The 17,851-nt window shown below is 40.5% G+C and overlaps 2 protein-coding genes across 2 annotated transcripts in view; both read left to right on the top strand.

Annotated features, from left to right (window-relative positions):
* LOC147798110 (uncharacterized) overlaps positions 1-17,851 on the top strand; it is a 54,535-nt gene that overhangs the window by 21,062 nt on the left and 15,622 nt on the right. The window lies entirely within an intron of this gene.
* LOC147798111 (uncharacterized) lies at positions 524-10,425 on the top strand. Its single transcript, XM_087141222.1, is given in 6 exon segments — positions 524-1,007; positions 1,973-2,259; positions 5,080-6,479; positions 6,481-6,549; positions 6,954-7,047; positions 7,474-10,425. Coding segments are annotated over 5 exon segments (4,653 nt in total). The 5' UTR covers positions 524-1,007; positions 1,973-1,988; the 3' UTR covers positions 10,293-10,425.

Here is a 17,851-nt window from a genome sequence, read left to right as displayed (position 1 = left end):
TGATGTACATCGCGCGCGAGTATAGAATGTTAGTCAAGGCTCATTGTTGTTAATAAAGAGCCTAGTTAAAGCAACTGTTGTTTGGCGTTAATTCAGTTCCAAAACAGAGACTAATTTTCCAGTAAATTAGCAAAAAAATAAGAAAACAAGTCAAAAATTTGACTAGGTTGTTTTAGGAGTGTATTGGTCGGAAACGTTGCAAGTTCACTTCATAAAAAGGGAACTGATTGAGTTTGAAATATAGAACTGATTGAAATGATGAAGGTCTAAGGAAAAAAGTCTGCAAAACCTGTCCCAGACAAATTTCGGGATGGGTCCTTAAAAAATTGTCGGGCCCAACGGAGGTTGTGTCTTTTCACTGAGTTCACAAGTGTATGGAAGTTGAGGAAGTTACGAAACAAAATTAGGCTGGGACAGTCCCTGGCCCTTCGGAGGTCACAGTATTCTGACTTCATGAAAACTGTGTCTTTTGCTTAATCATCGGTTACTGGGGGAAAAAATTCCAGTTTTCTCACGCCATGTTTCGCCCTTGACCTGTTCACTGTGGTTTTCATATTTACGTCAACCATTTGAAGTGGTTCACTCGAAAAACAAGACCGCCGCCTCTGTTGATTTTCAGCCATTGATGCATGGGGGGGACTCATGCGTGACCTTGTTTTTCAAGAAGAAATTTATACTGAATCTCAAAGCCAGCTGGAACAAATCTGAAGGCCAAAATGGACACTGTATCAAAAGAGTCAACCATGGTTGATTAACTCAATAAATTACCAAAATAAAATCAATTTTCAGACGAAAAACAAATCTGTTTCCATGATTCTTCTATGCAAGTACGTCATTGCAATATGCCATGATCCCAACAATTGGTGTCCATGACCTCTACCTGAAGTGGGACGTCCCATCGTGTGGGAGTGAGAGGGTAGGGTTATAAATAAAGGTGACCTCACCAGCTCGACAAATTTCCACTCATTTGGCCAAAAAGACTTGCGGAGGAAAACCAACAGATAAAGGTAAGACTGAAAAATCTTTTTTAAAGTATTAAAAATTTAGTGGGGAGGCGTATTTCGTAGGTTTATGGCGTATGTTTCTGTGAGATTAGGAATGCCTAAAAAAAATTTTCTGTCTCATTACGGGATGTTTTCGTTTAGGTTCCGGTGAGAGGTAATTTGTAAAGTTGTCTTATTGCAACCGTTATAAGACTCACAGTATAAGTGACGTCTTCGTCATTGGAAAGACCAAAAACTGATTCCGCTTCTGAAATCGTTTTGGTTCATCCTCTGGCAGGGAGGTGACCACGATCAAATACTCGGTAACTCTTTTGCGAATAATAACTGCAGTTAGTTTGAAGTGAAACAATGATTATCACAATCTCTGTAATGTTGGCTTGATGTATTGACAGATGATCTCAAGCACTGCCATGCAACGACTGATTTGCTCGTGTAGCTGCCTCTGCTCACAGTGGTCACGCCAATTCCCATTGCAAACCAATGGAAATGTCCTATGTCGAGCAAACAACATCAGACATTCGCTGTACAAACCTATGGGAATGTCAAATTATCAATATCAAACTAACTTCACTATCATCCATAATCAACATTGTTAGCATAAGGCTTACAAAGCAACTTTTCCCGCAATCTAACTGCTGCAGTATATTGATATTGTATCATTCTTGTATTAAGGCAGCGCTTTTGTGTACAAAGGCGTTTTACTGAAAACTGCAGTTTTGTATTGGAGGGACGTTCGATAAAGTTCAGGATAGTCTTTTGGGAGGTTATCGTTATCGATGCAGCGTCCAGAGCTAATTATACCACATAGTCCTAATTCAAATTCTACGGTCAAGACACTGGTTGCTACACAGTAGTTGATTTATTTAGAGCTCTTTTCTTTAGAAAACGCACCGATTTAAGACGCAGACAAAGTAACTGACACATTATTTGGTGATTTATAAATCTTTGAATTTTCCCGGTAATTCCAGGACAGATGGTTGAAACATGGACTCGGGACGCTCGTGGGAAGACCAAAAAGTTGCCATAGTCGGCATAGGTTGTCGCTATGGTAACGGTGTGGACAGTGTCAAGAAGTTCTGGGAGATGTTGGAGAAGGGGCTCGATTGCACCACGCCCATACCGCCAGATCGTTTCGACGCCAGCTACTTCCTGAGTCCAGGAGAGAAGATGGCCGGCAAGATGTATATCCAAAATGGGGGTTACATCTCTCAAGATCCGTACATGTTCGACAGGCAGTTCTTCCATATGCCTCCTGGTAAGTTTGTGCAACTTACTCTTCCAAAAACTAGGCTGTCTTCTGCTGGCGAGAGGATGTTTTGTGTCGCTGGTCCCCGTCTATGGAACCAGCTTGAAGTTCATCTTAGAGAGTCTAGGAATGCGGAGAGTTTTAAGACCGGGCTGAAGACGCACCTTTTTAAACAAGCATTTTTAGTTTCTTAGTATTGATTTTGATTATGGTACATCTAGGTTATATTTATTTATTTATTTATTTATTTATATTTTGATGTACAGCGCCTGGGAGCAGCTTGATGGATTGGGCGCTTTATAAATGTCAATTATTATTATTACTCTTATTATTATTATTAACTTCATTCTGTTCAAAATTACTCATTTCCGAGGTCCTGTGAAATTCTAGAAAGCCACGTCGCTTAAAATGATCTGAAAACGATTTTTACTGTGCGTTAAAATTCACGAAATTTCATGAATCTAGGAAACAAATCAGAACAAGTATTCAAAATAACCAACAGCAAACAAAGTGTCCTTCGAAAAAATTACAACGTTAAGTTGAACTTTCAGCGTTGACAACGGATAAACTGCAATGGAAATGAAAACTTGGCATGGCTTTTTTTTCTCGATGATTACTAAACATTTCACATAAAAAGAGGAGCTTTCAAGCCAATTTGGATGACAGGTCGTAGAGCTAGGCTGATTCAGGACTACATTGCGTAGCGCCAAAGGAAAAGAAGGGAAATTTGTTAAGAGTATTTGCCATTCATTTCGTTTGTACTGCGCCTAAACAACATTTAGTCTGAACAAGAAACGTTGTACATGCACTGTATTTTGTTTAATGGCCCAATGTAACTTGGGCCTGTTACTTCTTAGTTTCATTGTTTTTAGCGTTCAAAAGGGTTATTGCTCTGGAATGCACTCCCAACAATACATAAGAATCCGGATTACTATACACATTATATTCGCTAAATGATTTGCAATGTAAGAAAGGGTAACGGTGATTTGAAAATTGGTTTATTATTAAAGTAAGATTTGCAGCACTGATTGCCACTTTCACGGATGGTGAAAGTTCATCCATCCGTCTCATAAACTTTTGTCTCAAAACAAGCATTTTCGTGTTAAAGTCAATGGTAATACTAGTAGTGTACGAGACCCAGACAATTTACACTTACTTTACACCATACTTAAAGAGAGGACTTAAATTTTGTCCAACTGTGTCAATTGATTTAAATGTGGAATCCGATTTCAAATATTCAACACTATATTTTACTTTTGTTAAAACTAGGCCAACGTACCATAGCACTGAAACAATGAGTTACATTTTGATACGTAAACAGAAAAGGATATGCCATGGGTGATTATTGAGGGATACAATGATGACGTCATCACGTGTCACATGACACCCACAAAGTTGAATTTGAGAAGGCCAGGTAGATGCGTGGGTAATTAGGAAATTTTTGTGATGTTGCGTAACTACCCCCTCCCCTCGCCGAATGCCCATGCCCCCAGGTGCCCCCCCTAACCTGTGCAGCGGCTCAGTGTCTTTGGGTGCCCCTGGAAAAAAATGTGTGCATCCCCGAGTGCCCCCAGACTAAACAGCCCAAGTTACCATTTTTTTCCTATAAATTTTGAATATTATGTCAGTTTCTTCCAATTGCCAGTCTACACATTATCCATTTCACACTTTGGATTACACAGAAGAGGTTTACACGTATCGTCTGTGACAACATGATTAGTGACTTACTTAATCCTGTGAATATTTGTAGACTCTTGAAGTTTTCTTGAAAATCTCAGAGACTGTGTACCAGGAAAAGCCCCATGTTCTGTTGTCGTATAAACATAGACCTCTAGTTATTCAGTGATTTTTACTAGCTCTAGCCATGGTCTACCGGACATTGAGTCACTTCTTGACACAAACTGCAACCAATTACTGTCACATATCTTCGCCGTTTTAACGTACAAAGAGCCGCACGTAAATTTGAAGAAAAACTGGTTATCTTGAAAATCGCCAGAGACGTTTCTTCTAGTTTCAAAACTGCAAAACAACCGATACAAAACATGGTTTAAACAGTTTTAAAAACCTCAAATGATTCATTGATAGTTAATAAACTTTTGCTTGAACCACTGTACTAAAAATGAACACAGTGGTTAATTAGCCAAAATCAATCAATAAAGACGTGCGTCCGTTCGTGAAATCGAAACTTCACATGTCCCGGCTTTTAACCTTTCTGTTCAATGTATTTTTACATGAGGAAGGGGCACGCATGTTAATTTACGCTTGCACCACTTGTGAATGTAACAAAGACGTGTGGCTCTCTGTGAAAACGACAATTTTATTTGACCTAATTTTCGGCCTTTCCAGTCAATGTGTTTTGTACGTGTACGAGGAGCAGTAAGATTTGTGTCCCTCCGTGAAAACTCAAAGTGCAGTTATCGAGATTTTCCCCATACACAAAACGGTGTCTTTGTGACTGAATGCAGATAAATGAAAAAATACTGTAATAACATTAATTACATTTTCTGTATGTATATAATTTGATGAATTTAAGGTATAATACTAAGTGATAGGTTTACTATGCTAAAGCAGAGGTGACACTACGATTTTCAGCAACTTCTAGAAGCAAAAGTATCTTGTTGAAACATTTTCATCGACTGTGTCACTCAGCAGTCCTCTTCAACCGTGAACGTGGTAAAATAATATTTTGCGAGCATTTACATTTACCAAAGGAGGTTTCATGTCAAGGTGAGTTTGAGATTGTGTCTAGCGTTTTATGAACTCATTTTGTTGTGTTTAAATTGGCACTAACCAGTTGTTCTTCAAAACTTCTCTGTTCATTTTCTGCAGACGAAGCGGCTCATCTTGATCCACAAGTTAGATTACTTCTTGAAGTCACGTGGGAGGCCCTCGAGAATGCCGGGATACCGGCGTCCTCTATTCGAGGTTCCAAGACTGGTGTCTACATGGGCGTGACAGCACAAGAATACTCATCACTCACATGCAAGCCGTTTCACAACATGAACCAGTATTCCAACTCGGGCAACAACTCGTGCATGGTATCCAACCGTATCTCCTACGAGTTTGACCTCCGTGGGCCGAGTTTCTCAGTGGATACAGCTTGTTCGTCTTCCCTCTACTCGATCTATTTGGCATGTGAGGCGCTGAAACAGAAATCCTGCTCAATGGCTCTTGCTGGCGGGGTTAACTTAATTCTTACACCAATAAGTTCTATTGGGTTTTGTCAGGCTGGCATGCTATCTGCAGATGGAAAATGCAAAAGTTTTGACCAATCAGCCGATGGATATTCCCGAAGCGAAGGTGCTGGGGTTCTGGTACTGAAGCCTCTCTCTGCGGCTCAGAGAAATGGCGATCGTATTTACGCTATCTTGCGAGGAGGAGCACTTAGCAACGATGGCCGAACACCAGGCATTGCAAACCCGAGTTTTGATGCGCAGGTCGACTTGGTGAAAAGCGCATGTCGCAACGCCAGGGTAGATCCCCTCCAGATTGTTTACGCAGAGGCCCATGGTACAGGAACACGGGTTGGTGACACAACAGAGGCTGGAGCCTTGGGTGAGGCTTTAGGGCGAAGGAGAGGGCCCAAACATCCTCCTCTCTACATCGGGTCCGTCAAATCTAATGTGGGCCACTCTGAAGGCGCGGCAGGTGTGGCTGGTATCATCAAGGCAGCCTTGTGCCTATACCAACGAAAGATTCCACCCGTTGTGCACTTCAAAACACCAAACGAGAACGTCGACTTCAAAGGGCTAAAAATCAATGTTCCTACCACCCTGCTACGTTGGCCAGATAAGGAAGGCCGGCTGCTTTCCTGTTGTAGTTCCTTTGGCTTTGGTGGAGCGAATGCTAATCTCATTCTTGAGGGGCCTGTCAATTACCACGTGAACGGTCATTCGCAAGGGAAGGGACAACGCCTGAGTTGCTTCCTTCTTTCTGCGACTAGCTCTGACGCCCTCCGACAGAAAGTCAAAGACTGGCTCGACTTTATTACAAGAGACCCACAGATGACTGACACCACCTTCTACTCGTGTTTGTATACAGCTGCCTGCCGTTCTCAGCACCACACTTATCGATTAGGATTTGCAGTCGACTCCAAGGAAGATGCAGTCCGTCAGCTTCGAATGAATATCGACAACGAAACAGAGCAGAGGTCGCCCCGGTCTGTTGAAGGCGTAGCTCCGTCAGCCTCTAACGCCGAACAAGAAGTTGTGTTTGTGTTCTCTGGTATGGGGGACTCAGTGGTGGGGAATGGCAAGGGAGCTGATGCATTCACAACCGGCATTTGCCTCAAGGATGAAGGTGAGCACATCGTTCAGTTCTGCATAAGACTCATAAACAGCGTTGTGAGTGACTCACGGAAGGTTGTATTATTGTTTTTGGTATGCGCAATACAAACGCATATTGGGTCAAGCACGTATTACGCCATTAGCGTACCATTCACCTATCACGTGAATGCACACAAACCGAAGCTAGCGGCAATGGTGCTTTAGTCTAGCCATCCCGCTGTCAACGACTAGGGGTCCCTGTAGCGATGTTAAGAAACTCTTGGAAATATTGGAAAGCAAAGTCAATGACTTTTTTATTTACTGCGCTCTAAGGGTCCTCTAATGCACAGCAACTGAAACAACTAATTATTAAAAATTGGTTTAACTGTTAAACATCATTCAGTCTCATTGAGTGTAATTGATTAATTATTTTTGCAGGTTATCGACAAGCTTCTTGAGAACTGTGGAGCTAAATGGTCTTTAGCTAGCATGCTCTCTGACGAAAAGAACCCTGAGAGAATAAATCAAACCGGTAGGCAGAGTTTGCCAGCTTTATCTGATATAATATTTGTTTGTTACTGTCGAGGCACGCCTAGTGGTGCGTTCCCCTGGGTAAGCCTGAGTGTGTGCATCCAAGCTGGTGTTGGGTGTGTACCCGAATGTTCGGATAGTTGACCACCAAATTAAATTAGACTCAGTAATGATCACAGAGATGTGAGAGGCTACGTGCAACCTAAGTCACATCTCGAAAACTAAGTCACATGCATAAATAACGCACAACATGTAAGCAATGCATCAGAAATTCACTGTACAACTGTCAGAAAAAAAGGGGTCAAAATATCTCTAATCAGAAGGGCTACAATTTATACAAACTAAAGAACAAAGTCTACATACCCCTACACCACACCAATTTGAAAGTTTCGAATTGGTAATCCTTTTTTTCTCATCATTAAAACAGATATCAGTCAACCTTGCCTGTTCGCCGTTGCCATAGGACTTCTAGATCTTTGGAAATTGCGCGGTGTGGTTCCGGACGCAGTGGTCGGGCACAGTGTGGGTGAGGTTGCAGCAGCTTACGCAGCAGGTCTCCTCAGCCTGGAGCACGCAGTGAAACTGATCTACCGCAGAGGAAGGGAACTTCGCAAAACTAGTGGCTCTGGGAAGATGGTGGCTGTCTTACAACGCGTTGAGGAAGCTCTCCAGTATGTTAAAGGAAGCAAGCATGGAAAAATGCTTGATGTAGCGGCTATCAATAGCCCAGGTCAAATAGTCTTCTCTGGTGAGAATACCGCGATTGAGGGTTTAGCTAACGAAATGAAATCAGATGATATTAAATGCGTAGTGCTTAAGGTAAACAATGCCTTCCACAGCAAACAGCAAGAAGTGGTAAAGCACACGTTTGTCAAGAAAGTAGGTAAGTTCCTTAATGTACAAAACTCAGCACAGAAGAGACGCACGATTCCAATGATGTCCACCGTTACAAAACGGTATTTGACGGCCGACGAGGCTCATTCACCAGACTACTGGTTTCGAAATGTAAGACAGAAGGTTTCCTTTATGAATGCCATTCAGAATCTCACTAAAGATGGTTATCGTGTGTTTGTAGAGATAGGTCCTCATTCATCACTCTTACCTGCACTTCGAGACACAGTAGATGACATTCAGACTCTGGATGAAAAATTCATCATGGCTACGTCTCTACTAAGGCCGAAAGACACCAGCATGGCAGCAAAAGATTCCGAGAATCTGCTCTTGTCACAAATGCAGCTTCATGTGAACGGTATACCCACGAAGTTTCATAGTCTGTTCGATTCTACTTTTCGTCGAGTCGTGGCGGTCCCACATCACCCATGGCAACGAGAACAATGCATCAATCTTTCTTCTTCAACGAGGAAAGAATTTCTCTTTCCTGCTTCAGAGGGTCAACACATGCTTCTTGGAATGCCCTGGGAAAGCTTCTATTTGCGAGGAAGTCCAGTAAAGATTTGGCGTGCAGACCTGGACGCGTCTCGGGTACCCTGGGTAAAGGATCACGTCCTGCAAGGCGTTGTGGTTGTTCCTGCTGCTGCTTACACTGAGACTGCTCTAGCAGCAGCTCGGTCATTGAATGGTGACGGCTATCCGATAATTCTTAGTGGACTGACGTTCGATCGTTTCATGTTTGCCCCAAACGCAGAAGGCTGCCTTGAGACAACAGTTGAGGAGAAGGCACCCGATCAATATCTCTTCACACTAAGGAGTCATGACGTTTCCAGACACACTTGGACCCAGCACTGCCATCTCAATATCATTCCTCCTTCAGCCAATCAGAGTGAGCTAAAAACATCAGGTGACACGATTGACGTGAAAAGTATCGTCAAAAGGTGTGAAATAACCCAATCATTTGAGGACTTTTACAAGAAGGCAAAAGATTCTGGTTTTGAGCTGGGACCTACGTTCAGAGGTGTTCAGAAGATATCAATGTCGGAGGATTTAAGAGAATGCCTGCTGTACGCAGAGGCTCCTGCTAGTGTGCAGAGAGAATTCCATCATTACGTGTACCACCCAGCTTTTATGGACAGCTTCTTGCAAGCCTTTGCTGTTCTTCTTTTGGTAGCAGCAGAGGCGGCAGAGGGATTGCTCGTTAAATCTCCCCAAACCGTCTACAGGGTTCCTAGAAGCATCAAGACATTTACCCTCTCCGGACCTGCCTCACCGCTTGTATATATTCACATGAAGATCAGCGGAAATGACGAGCCCCGTTGCGATATTGATGTGGCAGACGCAAACACAAAGAAAGTATTTTGCTCAGTTGGGCAACTTGCTTTTGAAACCATTCAAACTGCCCGGGTGGAGCCTCAGGTTTGGAGTGTAGCTTGGGAAAATATTGGGTCTCTGGCAATCACGAAAGCACAGACTGGAATCCAAACCACCAAGAGGAAGATAGTTATCTTCCCGGATGACACAGAAATTAGTTCAGCTTTAATAGGGTCCTTGATGAAGGAAGATTTTTTTGATATAACTGTCCTTGATACAAAAAAGTCTGAAGCTTTACAGCAAGCCATTGACGTTGTCGCTTCCAATCAAGATACTAATACACTCCTCATCATGATGAAAACGGAAGTATCTGAAATTGATTTGGATTCTGGATCGGTCATGTCGAGAAGTGAGTTTGAGGTATGCCAAGAAGGTACACTGTTTTGTTACTACATCTGCCAAGCTTTGCACAAGGAGGGTTTGAATGTCAACTTTCTACTATTCACACAGGGCGGTCTTCGGGCAAAAGACGAGGACAATGTCAGCCCATTTGCAGAGATCCTGAATACGGTTGGAATAACTGTACTGCACGAGGAGCCTTTGAATAGAATGTTTTATTTTGACTTGCCGGTGACCAACAGCAGCATGGAATGCGCCCAGCTGGCAAAGGAAGTAATTTACAAGGAAGATTTCTACACGAAGGCAGAGGATGTCATCGCCATACGACGTGCAACCACCACCAAAGACCACAACGATGCTACATGGCACCTCTTTTCACCTCGCCTGATAATGGAAAATCTCTCCAAAGCTTCAGGGGTTGTGCCAGCAAGACACTGGGCAGTTGGTGAGCAAAATTTCTCTGATCGCACTCGTATGTTCATTCAAAAATCTCATCCAAATGAGTGTAACCTGAGTGATCTGGACTATGCCAGGGTCAAAGTCGACGCTTTCAGCATTTACAAGAGTCACAAAAAAAAACTTGTCTCATTTACAAAACGAGAGCAGGCAGTCGGGACCGTACATATTTGTCTACGCTGGTAGTGTCAACAGGTCTGTTTACAAAGATGTTTCCGCATTGTACTTAGGAATTACTTCTTCTCATGAAATTCAGGCCGTCGTAACATCTCTCTCAAACGATTTAACAGAAGTACCTTCCCACCTCAAGGCCAGTGAGGCAGTCAGTATCGTCAACGATTACCTTCCAACGGCCATCTTCTTTAAGCAGAGTGTGCCAATATCTGCAGGGATGTGTATCAGTTTCAAGGTTGATTCTCTTGACACTTGTTGTCTTGCAGCTATGCACCTATCAACTAAAATAGGAGCTGAAGTATTCCTGTTGAAAGATGGTCTCGATGATCTTGATTTATCTCAAACAGGGATTTCTGTCAGGTTCCTGAATGAGTTGGTTGATGCATCAGTGGATCTGTTGTTTCTGTCTTTGACAGAATCTTCCTTGGATTATGCATTGCATTCACTACGACCAAAGTTGAGAAGAAACGCTACCATTGTGATCATGCAAAGACAAGGATACGAAGGAAGACTTTCTGTGCTCCCATCAAAGGTGAAGGTTGTTACGTTCGATACTGATCTCCCATCAGCAGTAGAAGGATTATCCAGTGCCGAAATATCAACTACTTTGTCTGATCTCTGGGAGATGTTTAACCCTGAAGTTAAGGATGGTCATCCGATATGTGAAACACACAACTTGAAGAAACTGTCTTCTCTAGCAGCAAAGAATGTGGACATTCCTACAAACGAAGTTATCGATGCTCAATCGACCGACCTACTTCTACCGCTTTCTCTGGAGAATGACGGCTTTGTTGCTGATGGACAATCGTCTTACTTCATTACAGGAGGAACAAGGGGGTTTGGCCTCCGCCTTTTAGAGTGGTTGATATCACGAGGAGCTCGATACATATATGCTGGTTCAAGAGGGGAAATGAATGACGACTTGAAAGAGGTCATTCAGAATGGAATGAAAGTCGGCGCGCAAGTCCAGCACATTCAGATGGATATTTCCAATGCCTGTGATGTTGAAAGAGCTCTGCAAAACATGAGGGACGGGCGTTGGCCTGCTCTAAGCGGTATATTCCATTGCGCTGCCGTTTTCGAGGACGGGTTCCTCCAAAATATCACTGCAAAGTCTTGGAACAGAGTCATGGCTCCGAAGGCTTATGGAGCACTTCTGTTACACCAGCTGACTCAGAAGCTTGACATAAAACTCAGTCATTTCATTATGACATCTTCCATTGTATCTCTGGTTGGCAATGCAGGACAAGGCAGCTACTGTGCTGCCAATGTCTTCCTCAACGCTCTCGCCCATTATCGTCGCAGTCACAACTTACCTGCCACTGCGGTGCAGATAGGTGTGATTAATGATGTTGGATTTGCAGTTAGAAGCGGTCTGGTTCAAATGTGGGAGAAGATGGGAGCGGGAAGTATGAGCCCAAACGAGGTTCTGGCTGCTATTGGCTGTGCCATGTCAGTTCGCCAACCGCTGCTTGGCATTTCGGGTCCCTTTAATCTGAAGCTTTGGGCAGAAAAGCACCGTGGCCTTATGATACAACACTTCAGAGACCAACATGGGACCATATCCATGATGAAAGAAATGTTTCATGACAAAGACGTGTACCTATCTGGCAATAATGACAGCCTTCTGCAGTCAATTGCAAAACTTCCGTTCCGGAAAGCCAAGGACGTGGTCGTCAAAACTTTGTCCACACTTCTCAGTCAGCACCTTGGGTTATCTGACGAGGCTCCTCATGACGTGTCTCCCATTTCTCTTGGCTTAGATTCTCTCATGGCTTCTGAAGTCAGTCAGGTAATCAGTCAGCAGTTTGAGGTCACTGTTGGAGCTGTGGATCTCCTCAATGACAAAAACACCATTCAGGAACTTTCAATAAACATTACGAGACAAATTCTTGCGAAGGCAAATTCTCAAAAACCTGATGGTTCGGAGGGCGAGGAATCATTCGTCTCAAAACGAAAAAACGTTGTAGTTGAAGGTGAAGTGCCAAAATCGTTGGCAGTTAAGCTTGTCTGTTTTCCTTCAAACGGCGCTGGACCTTCACTGTTTACGCACTGGATACAGCTGTTGCTTCCATTTGGCATCCAAATTTTGATGATTCAGCTGCCCGGATGGGAAGGACGTGAAGACGAACAGCCACTCACCAACTTGAAAAACATCGTACGCCTTATTCACGACGAACTCAAACCACATCTTTCAGACGGGCCCTTTGTTCTTTTTGGCCACAGCATGGGAAGTTTAATTGCATTTGAAGTTGCTCATCTCTTTCTGAGCGAAGATAACATCAGTCCCCATCATTTCTTTGTTAGTGCATGGTATGCTCCGACATTACCCTACCCTCATCCAGAGGAACTCAACATCTCGCCCGAAACTTTTGAAAAATTGAGGAAGACGCTTAATGACTACCCCAAGCTTTTTGCAAATCTGGTGAAGATAACGAAAGTGAAGTTCAGTTTCATGGATGACAAGGCCTTCTTTAACACTGCTTTAATGCGACGCATGTTACCCTGCATAGAGGCATCAATAGAAATAGTCAAGGCCTACAAGGGAAACCACGAAAGTTTACTTCAGTGCGACATCACAGCTCTCGCGGGGAAGCAGGACAATTTTGCTCAACCAGATCTTCTGAATAGCTGGGAGCAACAGAAATCGAGGAAGCACACGTTTAAGAGGATGACCTTCCCTGGCAAACACATGTACATTCTGACTAACACTACCGAAATTGTCAAGGAGGTGTGTGTTACCTGCAAGAAGGTACCCACTAAGTGAACAACATTTGAACCACCAGGTTTTTTAAAGAACGTATTACTGATTCTCGACTTCCTTCCCTTCAGTGTCTCTCTAATTGGCATCAGGAGTTGGGACTCTTCCCGAGTATCATATAGTATGTGTTAAGCTGGTTGCGTATCGACATTGAGAGACTCACTAAACATTTTCTAACAGTCCTCTATGGTAAGCATTGTTATACGCAAATACGGATATAGCTAGTCGGCTGTCTGCCGCAAGTCGTCAGAGTGCAGCCCAGGCGATTCGGACGATAGCACAATAGGCGTACACCGATGTCCGTCTGGACTGAGTACATGTATCTAATCCACTTTTACCACAGACATGGAACCTCGACTGTCGGCAAAATGGCTGACCACAGCTAAAAACATGCACATCGACTCTAAGTGCCACAGTATCCTCGAGAAATAGTATGTCCACCTTTAAAAAAATACAGAAATTTTTGATGCCTGGGTGCCATTTCATTTCTGTTCTTATTCTTGTCTTGTTTTGTATCGGTTTTCTACATATTTTTTTGCTGCAAAGTGCGTGTTGACATTTTGAATACTGTTGACGATCAGTACGAGAAAAAAAATAAACTGGACTTTAAGACAAACCTAGAAGTTTTTTGATCTTCGGTTGCTAGAAATCGGTTTGGATAGTTTTTTAATGTTAACGAAGTAGTGCAACTTATATATGCTGATCAATATGAAATGAAAATGAAAAAATCACAAAACAACCTTGTTTTTATGTCCAAAAAAGTACTGAATTTTAACTGAAGCTTACAGGACGTCAGCCAGTCGGCGTCAACACTTAATGCAGTGTCAAAGGTTAAAATACCTGTAGTTTAGTATTCTTAAATACAAGGAAACTTAAAATACAATTAAATCTAAGGTTACAAGCCAAATTACCACCTTCGTAGCTATTAATCCTTCCTTGGATTTGTGGTCTCGGAGTAACATATAATACTCTTAACATTGAAAATGATATTAATTGAATTCGCAATTAACGGTTATCGAAAACTTGATAATTTGAAATACCAATTCTTTCCATGTAATGAAGAATAACTATTGCCACAAGAAGTTATGTTTTCAAGAAATCCTTCAGGCTGAAAGTATCTTCTATTATTAAAGTAACTCAACATAAGCTTGACCAGTTTTACTTTTTTCGTTTAATTTTCTCAGGTGCAGACCTAGTTGGGGTTGTGGCTAAATCCACCCCCAGTTGATTGCCAATTTTTCATTTATTTCACTTTTTAATATTTGTTTATTAATTTTTAATGACGCACGTCTATAGGTTGGACGACAAAAGACACAACCATATACGGGTCTTGTTTTGCGTGTACAACTAATTATAAAAGAGATTAAATGGCTTCGCCAACGGCCACAAATACACGTAGTAGCCCCCCCCCGCCCTTCCAAAAAATATTCCAACCCCCCCTTAAAGATTATGGGCCCGTCCCCCTATTTCTATCCAGAATTAATCATTTGCGCTTCTTTGGACTCAAGAGTCTCAATTTATGAAATCCTTGACACGCAAACTATGTGCCAAATCCAAAAAAGCCAACTTACAATGTTGGTAATGTATTGTTAAATGGAATATGCTTTGCTGGACCTCTCTTTGAAACACAGGTGTATCATCGTAACAGTTTAATATTTTTTTTTACTGATCAGTTTAATATTTTGTTACTGATTAAAACGTAATTAACTTTTATTCATAATTATTTCTACTGTGACCACCGACCACCTTACAGAAGGTTTTGAAATCCTTTATTGTTGGGGGAGACCGCTGCCAGTTACACCGGAGAAGTTTTAACGCCTTCTCCCCTGAAAAACTCGGATATTGAGGAGTCTGTATTCAAGTCACGGTTTACAACAGACATCCAATCTTCACAGTGATAGCGGAATGCACAAAAATTAATTCTTTTATATTTTAATGAAAATTTAAATACTTGTGCCGTCTGTAAATAGATACAGTTAGTTTAAGCAACGATCCGAGACCACGGGCATATGTTTTAACAATTTGCAGGTGTACACACATAAAATGCATACACTGTGTATTTTGAACGGTCACAACTTCTCCCGAATACGGTTTGATATTAGCCAACATGAATAACGTGACCACGGTGGAAAACATGTATCCATGATTTGAAGACGTAGCACATGTTGTTTTTTATGTTTGTCTCGATACACAAGTTTCCACTTCTAGGGTTTAAAGTCTCCGTTGATTATAATTATATTTAAGAATAAATATAGAATTCCCCAAATGAGCAGAATGAACACTGCCGGGGAAGAAGGCCGTAACAGCTACTCGACTAGGCTTTGAGGTTACTCCTTCATGCAATTAAATAACAAGAAGGGAGCATGCAAACAAATACCATAAAACACAGTAATCAACCTATAGTAGACATTAGTTTGAATACAATAGAGCCGATGCCAGATGTTTTTAAGTCGTGTTTGCCAACAAAAAAATTGCAACAATGAGGCAGGTAATTTTAGTGCATCTACTTAAAGTTATGAACATATAATATCATTATAATATATAATATTATATATATTTCCAGAGAGATGATAGATTAGAGTCTAAAGGAAAACATGCAAAGTTTGGTTAAGATGGGATTAGAGAATATTGAATTATGGGACGGTAAAGTTTGAAATATATTGTGCACGTTCCTATGGGAATGTCTCCCAAGTGACCCATTTTCGGTAAAAAGTAATATTTTGATAATATCCTGCAAAAATGGATTTTTAGTACTTATTTGAGAGCTGTGTTATATTAAATTGACTTGATTACGAATCCTTAAAATACTGTGGTCTCGTAATTGATTACTACTATTCAACAAAGTGCTTCTCAAATACTCACTTCTCTTTTTTCAGAAACGTCAACCGTGTCTTCACTTGAACATTCTCTTAATTAATGCGGAGAAAATAGAGGGTCGTGCAGCTTTTAATCTCTTTATCAACGAGGTTTAACTGTATTTGCTGTCAATGACAGAAGCGAAACGGTTTTTTGAGTCACATGACGTCATTTGCACCGAACCAATAGGTAAACGCGTTCATTCGTTCATCCACTTTTGGACAACCAATTGTCAAGATCAAGTTTTGCCGCAGTGGTCTTTGACTAGGTGCCAGTCAAGTCGTAGGCAAAATGAGAGTGGTATATTCCTGAATTCAGGATTGTACGTGAGGAGGGTACATTTTAGCAAAAATCTAAAAAATAAGTTTTTGTACTTTCGTGCTCGAGAAAGCACCCCAAATTAGCGGTAACTAATTAACTATTTGTTCAGAGTTAAAAGAAGAAAATAACTAAAGTAAAATGTAATCTGACGTGACCCCAACTTTGTATTAAGCATGACATAAAACGTTTACGTAGTTGAAATTACCGTTTGTATAGATTTTGCTTACTGTTTTGTATAGACATCAGCCCAATGTGAAAACACTGCTGCAAAAATAGGGCTTATTCATTCACAGTTGTGGCTTGCAAAAGGGATTTTACTTTATGGTCTTCAACGATCAAAAACTGGAAAGCTTTTTCTTGGTACTGACAATAACTTGTACTTCTTTCTTTCACGTTATGAAAAGCTGGATATTTTTGCAAAATGATATGGGGTTTCGATTAGATCTTAGAGTTCGGTTGATTCATAATGGATAATCCTTGACATAAACGTGATTTTCTTAATGAATATGTGTACAACCGTAAAAACCCCTTATAATCCACGACGTTGTTACATCTTGTAGGTGAAACTTGACAGTTTAGGTTCCGTTACGAGTTAGCACTTTACAAGGACTCTTGACACTGAAATAGCCTGATCTCTAACTCGAAACATTTGTAATTTATAGATTTTGTTTTATATATATATATATATATATATATATATATATATATATATATATATATATATATATATATATATATTATATAATATATATATATATATATATATATATATTATATATATATATATATATATATAATATATAATAATATATAATATATATAATATATATACATATATATATTATATATATATATATATAATATATATATATATATATATATATATATATATATATATATATATATATATATATATATATATATATATATATATATATATATATATATATATATATATATATATATATATATATATATATATATATATATATATATATATATATATATATATATATATATATATATATATATATATATATATAATATATCGATCTTCAGTATGTTTTAAAAACTCTTAACTTTTAAAACAAAGAGTTCGCAGCAAAAAGGTATCCAAAAAAGCCGGTAATATGAGCCATTATACCCAAAGCAAATACCTTTTAACAAAAAACCTTGGGTTTTTGAGTCGGCTGCCCTTTCCTTCTGACAGCTGCAAAAGATGAAAATCGTCACTACAGGTACTTTTATTACCGGCTATGCTGGTAACATTTGAGTGTTCTCAAGTTATTTTTGTCTTTAAAGTGCGTTATTTGAAACTGCTATTCAACTTCCTATTTATTTAAAAAGTTTATTTGACAACTGTCTGTAAATTACCAAGCCTATGCGGGCGCTATTTCTACTTCTTAGAGGTATTAACAACTAGGCACTGATTCCGTTCGATAACTGCATTCCATAATTCCGGGCAGATCCCTAACACCTGCACGTACCCTTTAATATCACTTATGAGAATGGTTTAATATCCAGCCTTCCGGATTTTTGTTTTTACTTTTTAATCTTTTTAATCTTACGTAGTAACCTACTTTGTCTTCCGTATTCCAATATTTTATACTAGAAAAATTATGTTAAGTCCGAA

Source organism: Acanthaster planci, linkage group LG09 (genome assembly GCF_054643075.1).
Source record: "Acanthaster planci isolate LZ-2023a linkage group LG09, COTS_SCS, whole genome shotgun sequence".
Taxonomy (NCBI): Eukaryota; Metazoa; Echinodermata; class Asteroidea; order Valvatida; family Acanthasteridae; genus Acanthaster; species Acanthaster planci.
The sequence above is the reverse complement of the archived record's forward strand: the minus strand, read 5'-3'. Positions and strand labels throughout refer to the sequence as shown.